At 44.1% G+C, this 6,356-nt stretch overlaps 1 protein-coding gene across 1 annotated transcript; it reads right to left on the reverse strand.

The window, feature by feature from the left end:
• Positions 1-178: 178 nt before the first annotated feature.
• On the reverse strand, positions 179-6,242 carry RBM48 (RNA binding motif protein 48; the record flags this gene model as incomplete). The annotated part of the gene is made up of 5 exons (XM_084203338.1): positions 179-359; positions 1,351-1,886; positions 3,838-3,983; positions 4,115-4,305; positions 6,129-6,242. The coding sequence occupies 5 exons, from the start codon at positions 6,240-6,242 to the stop codon at positions 276-278; spliced, it is 1,071 nt and encodes a 356-aa protein (XP_084059464.1). The 3' UTR covers positions 179-275.
• Between the last annotated feature and the right edge of the window lie 114 nt (positions 6,243-6,356).

A 6,356-nucleotide genomic window follows, 5' to 3' on the forward strand; every position in this document is an offset into this window, starting at 1 on the left:
TTTACTAATGTAACTACCTAAATAGAGTTCTTCTGTTATATTCATATATTCTGTTCATATTATAAAATATGTTACAATATTATGTACACAGGACAACACTGCAACAATAATACAGTATATTGGTTTCTTCATTCCAAGTAACAAAATGACACCATTTAAACAGGGAATCACTGGGAAATACAGTATAAAGAAAGTTTTATTTTTTACATTAAAAAATACATATTTTAAACTATATTCTTTACAAAAGGACTGTTGGAAGATGCTGCCAGCAGTATCTATATTCTTCTTCTCTGCTTTACAACTGGTTTGGCTGAGCTGCTCTCTGGCTTTTCCACAGATGTTGAAACAGAATCTGCTACCTAAATTCGAGGGGAAAAAAATTAGTAACCTGTAACCATTACTTTTTTATGCTCATTTTAAACTAAGGTAACATCTCCAAGATTTGAGTATTGGGAGCCATTTATTACTATCATCACATTTGCATTGAATTTTCCTGCTGACTAGAGGAAGAAAGTAACACCAAAAGCAGCATTAAACACAAGAGAGGTGAAACTTAGAAGATTCAGCACTACCATTTTTGTGTTTAACTACACAGACTGATTTCAGATAGTCAGTGATATAGTATTACATATGTCATCTCCCTTCTTCCAAACAGGTGTTTTTAAGCAAGGTTTAATGTGCTTTATAAACTCAGGTATTTCAGGAAATGAAGGGAAAGCAGAAACAGGCATTTTGACATGTATTTTAGGAAAGTATTTAATATAAAGGGTGCTTGTTTATAAGATATGCACTTTAAAATCAATCTAGTCAGTCAAGGGAGCTTTTTCATATCTTAATGTAAATGAAATGTTCTATCAGGAATGTCTGACCTGCTAATTGATTAATATTCTCCATAAAAGGATACATAGCCTAACACGTGCTTCTCAGCATGGAAGTAATGATTCTGTACAGCTTTTAATGGCATAAGAAATGTTAGAGCAAAATTACATTGAACTCTGACTTCCATTATTTGCCTTTTTAGAAACCAGATACAAGTAGCACACTGGAGTGAGCAGGACTACCTGCAAAATTAGCATGCCTTCACATGTGGGGAAAAAAAAAAGTGGTTTATGAAAAATCACATAAGAACATGCACTGACATTTACACTTTTTCAAATGTAGTGTAAGAGGTCTGGAGTAGAATTGCCTGCAATATGTTAGATTGTGAAAAAGTTAAATAGTAAGAGCACTAGCTTTAAATGGCAGATAAACTGAAAATGAGTAAATGCTGAATAAAGCTATCAGATAGTCACTATTTTTATGTATACCAAGCATCTGTGTTTAAACTATCAGAACTTTAAGAACTCATACCTCTTTCAGTTTATTTCGAATTAATGTAGCTGAAGTGTTCAAAGACTCATCATCCATATCCACTTTAGGTATTTCTGGTAGTTGTGGACCAATAACAACTTTAGTATTGTCCTCACTTGTTCCAATGAGGGAAAACTTGTTACCTTCTTCTCTCTTCCTCTTACGTTCTTGTAGGTGAGTTGTACGAGGCATAAACCTGTCAATTCCATTGCAAGCTGGAACCATTCTGTGCTGCATTAAGGAAGCTGGTGGAGTGTACACTCCTGGATGTACACTTGGAGTTAAAGATGTGTTTTGACCAAAGTACCCAGAAATTTCAGCACAATTGTTATCATAGTGTGGAGATGTTAACAGGCTCTGATTCTGATTCCCAGATGGATATGCTGTGTTGTGGGATACCCCAGGAGAATTTGTAAAGCAGGATGGATCCCAGTTACTGGTCGTACTTGATTCTGATGTACTCCATGGACAGTCATGCTCAGAGTTATTTGAGGCTGTCTTCTTAGGGCCTTCTACTTTCTTTAATATAAAGCAATCTTTAAAACAACAAAAAAGAAGTACCTTCACTATTTCATGCAATTATTAGTTCCAACACCCAAGACCAAAACTTTTGATATAAATGCAGAAACAATACCAGTGATATTTGATTCCCGGTTACCCTTCTGTGATTATTTTTTAAGCTTCAAACATAACAAATTCAACTTTCAAACCAGTTTTCCAGTCTAGTGCCTTTGCTGGTTTATAACATTGAAAAAACCCAGATGTTTTGATGTTAAAAATCAGCGGGTTTACTCCCTTTAGAAATTCTCAGACAATGCATAATGATACCCAAGCATGTGAGCACAAGAAAGGAGAAGCTTGTGCTTAGCAATTTGCTTATTCCTCAGCTTGCCCAGCTTTGTGTGCTGACTGGGAACTCTGTGGTACAGAGGCCTTTGTAAACACAGTCCATTCTTAACATTCCCCCAGTGCAAAGATGTGGGCTGGAGAAATTTTTTTGAAGGTTCTGGTATAGTCATATTCCTTCCAAAACTGCCCCTTTGGCATGCCTGAGGAGGCTGGAACAAGGGTGAAATCCCAAATTTCCTGCCAGTGCTTAAAATTTCTGGTAACATTTTGAAAGAAAACAAAAAGTGAAGGAACACTTAATAATTTCATTATTTTAGTCTTAACCAAAGCCAAAAAGTTGCTTTGAAAAGGATATAGTTCTCTACACACTGAGAGATGTCTTCCTGCAAACATATTTAAAATGCATCTGTATTGGGTTTGCATGGCCTGTTTTTTTGTAGTGGTGGGGCTACAGGGTTGGCTGTTTTGAGAAGCTGCCAGAATCTTTCACCATATCCGGCAGAGCCAATTCCTGGTGGCTCCAAAGATGGATGTGCTGCTGGGCAAGGCCAGGCCGATTAGCAATAGTGGTAACACCTCTGTGGTAACAGATGTAAGGAGGAAAATGAACAAGAAGTGGTTGCCCAGTTGTAACCATGGCCAGAGAAGAGCAGAGCGAGAAGGTGAGAGGAGCAGCCCTGCAGACACCAGGGCAGCGCAGGAGGGGCAGGAGGGGCTCCGAGAGGAGCAGCCCTGCAGACACCAGGGCAGCGCAGGAGGGGCCGGAGGGGCTCCGGGCGCTGGGGCCGAGATTCCCCTCAGGCCGTGGTGCGGGCCGGGCTGCAGCAGCTGTGCCCCGGCAGCCCATGGAGGGCCGTGGGGATGCAGGGATCCACCACAGCCCCTGGAGGAGCCTGGGAGGAGGCTGTGATCCGGGGGGAGACCCGTGGAGAGAGGGGCCCTGCTCCCAGGCTGGAGCAGCCTGTCCTTGGAGGACTGCACCCCATGGAGGAGTGACCCCCACCGCAGCAGTCTGGGGAGGACTGCTCCCCATGGGATGGACTCTGCTGCAGCAGGTCCCAGGGAGCTGCTGCTCGTGAGATGAGCTCAGGTTGGAGAGGTTCACAGAGAACTGTCTCCCGTGCCACCCCACGGTGCAGCAGGGGGACGACTCCTGTCCTTGAGCAGCAGGAGGAGCCACGGGTAATGAACTGACCACTACCCCCTTTTCCTGTCCCCTTGCACTGCTGGGGTACGGGGTAGAACTGGAAGGAGGGAGGGGTGGGAGGAAGGTATTTATAAGGGCTTATTTTGTTTCTCATTATCCTGCTCTGATTTTGTAAGAAACAAATTCACTTTTTGTCTCCAAGTAGAGCCTCTTTTGTCTTGATGGTATTTGATGAGCAATCTCTGTCCTGGTCCATGAACGGTTTGTTAAATTTTCTCTCCTCTGTCCAGTTTGTGGAGGGCAATGAGTGGGCAGCTTTGGTGGGCACCTGGCATCTGGCAACTATCAACACACTATAGCACCTTTAAAAGAGGTAGGTAAAAAGTGTTTTCTTTAATGGGCACTTTAGCCAAAACCCCACCCAGTCCTGAAGAATATTAAAATTTTACAGGAAGTTTAGTCAGTATTCTATAGGAAATTTAACCACAAACCTCTTTGATTTGTTGCTTTTGCTATATACTTTCTTCTATCCTGCAACTTCTCTCTAGTTTCTTGGACTGTTTCAAATTCTGGAGCATAGCACACATGCAGCAAACTACCAAAGAAACTGCGTTCATCCATTTTTTTCTTGGCAACCCTGAAGGGAATTAAAGTCTGTCAATAAAACTGAGGATTTTACTCCAACTTTGTAGAAACTTAACACATTCTCATGTACAGAAGGTGTAAAAGATTAGGACAGCAAGAGGCAGATATTGCCCTGTCCAATACCTTGCACATTGCAGTTTTTTGAATTTTATAAGGTACACTTCAGTAAACTGCTCTGCTGGATATTCATCTAGAGCATGATATTCCTCAATGGCACCATATAATGCAAATTGTTCAACTAATTCCTTCATAACACCTAATGCAGGAACTCCTTGTATCAGTATATAGCGAGATTCCAAGTTGATAGTGTAAACCTGAAAAAAAACAAAAACAAAAACAAGGACTATTCAAAACCATTCCCATTCTTGCTTTATTGCAAAAGGCACGCATTTTCTCCATGTTTTCTGTTTTTTTCCAAATCCTCTCAGGATGCTGAAAACCCCTATATACTCTGCTTTGCAGGACAGTAAAATGCATAGTTATTTGAGACCTCTTCATCACTGAGCAAGAGCTGAACTCATGCCTCTCATGCATAGTAAAACACAGATGAGACTTGACTTTTCTGCACAAGGTCAGAGTACTACTGCCAGTTGCTGAGTAAAATCTCTTACATCTCTGGCCAACTTCCATGCAAGATGTACTAGTAACCAGTTCATAGGAGGTACTGTCAAAATACAGAAAAAAAACCCTAAAAAATTGGTTTTCTTCATTGGGAAAGAAGTCGTGTAGGTGAGGAAAACTGCTTTTTTCCACACAGGGAGTTAAAAACCAATTACCACAATTCCCTGGGGCAAATCCTTTGTGTGCAGAGCTGTTTCCTTGCCATGGTGATCCAACAGCATATGTTTTTAAGACACACAGATAAAATCTGGATGCTGAGAAACAAGGTCTTCTCCCAGCAGATTAAAAACTGAACCAACCATTCTCTTCTTCTTTGTGTAGTGACTGTCACATAATAGACTCTAAGCAAAGCTTTCTGATGGCTCACTATGAACAGTAGGCAGCCAGGCAGTTCACCCCTGAGATCAAAGGAAATTTATTCTGAGTTTGTTAAAAAAAAACAAAAAACACAACAAAACAACCCAAAACACAAACATTTAGACTGCCTAAGTTACACATATTTCTTAAAAAAACATATTCTGAACAAAGCAGAAACTGTTTGGGAAATCAACTCTCAAACTTCTGCTATAAAAAAGGCTCCACAGGCAGCTCATGTAAGTTTTCTTGTGGCAGCAGCACACTCCCACCTACATTCTCTTGGGAACCAGGGATTGAAGGAACCTGATTCTTTCACTATGCGTTTTTTTGTTGGTTCTTTTTGGAAGGTTTGTCCTTCTGCCTCTTCCTTGTCTGGGAAGAAAATATTCAAATAAGGTTTTTTTCCACACTTGGGACATCCACAGTGTTTCTCCTCCATGTATCCTCCAGTGCCCAATGATGGGTAGATGCCTGTGCTGGCCAGAGCCCTGTGGGTGCACAAGGCTCTCGGTCCTCTGCCCCACCGTGGACACTTGAAAGAATAAAAGAACTTAATAAAGGCTGTGAGACTTCACGAAGTATGGAGGGTTTGAAATTTAATGGGAAGGTGGTGATAGTGAAAGACATGTGCCTTGTGTGCATGGGCACGGTGAGACCACACCCCAGATCCTGGGTTCAGCTCAGGGCCTGTCTCTCCAAGACACTGAAGTGCCGGAGCATGTCCAGAGAAGGGCAGCGGAGCTGGTGAAGGGCCTGGATCACAGGTCTGATGAGGAGCAGCTCAGCGAGCTGCGAGGGGCTCAGGTTGGAAAAAAGGTGGTTCAGGGAGTCCTTATCGCTCTCTACAACTCCCTGACAAGAGGCTGGAAACAGATGCAGGTTGAAGTTCATGATCTTAAAGGTCTTTTTCAAACTAAGCGCTTCCCTTCTCACGCCAGCCCTTTAAGGTGCCGCTACAGCTCGTTGTACACTGAGCGCACACAGAGATACGCTAATCACGCAGTTCTGCTGCAGGAACGAGAAGCTCCTGCCGCGCAGCAGGCAGGCCCAGGGCCTCCCTCTCTCCCTCCCGGGGACGCCAGCGCAGGCCCGGCCGCCTCCCAGCCCCTCACCCGAAGCGGCTCCGCCCGACACCGCCCCCCCCCCCCCTCCCCAGCACCTTCACGGCGCGCGGCCGCCACCCCTCGCGGTACTTGGCGCGCGACTCGCAGGCTCCCAGCTGCGCGTGGTGCCGGCACGGAGCGCCCGGGCCACCGCTGCTGCCGGCCGCCATCTTCCCAGCGCCCCCCGCGACGCGCAGCCCCCATTGGCTCCCTCCCTGCGACGGGGAGGAGGAGCCGCGGTCCCTAGCGAAGGAGCCAATCAGAGGCGGGCAGCGGGGAAACGC

Source organism: Fringilla coelebs (genome assembly GCF_963513975.1).
Source record: "Fringilla coelebs genome assembly, chromosome: 1".
In the NCBI taxonomy this organism is placed as follows: Eukaryota; Metazoa; Chordata; class Aves; order Passeriformes; family Fringillidae; genus Fringilla; species Fringilla coelebs.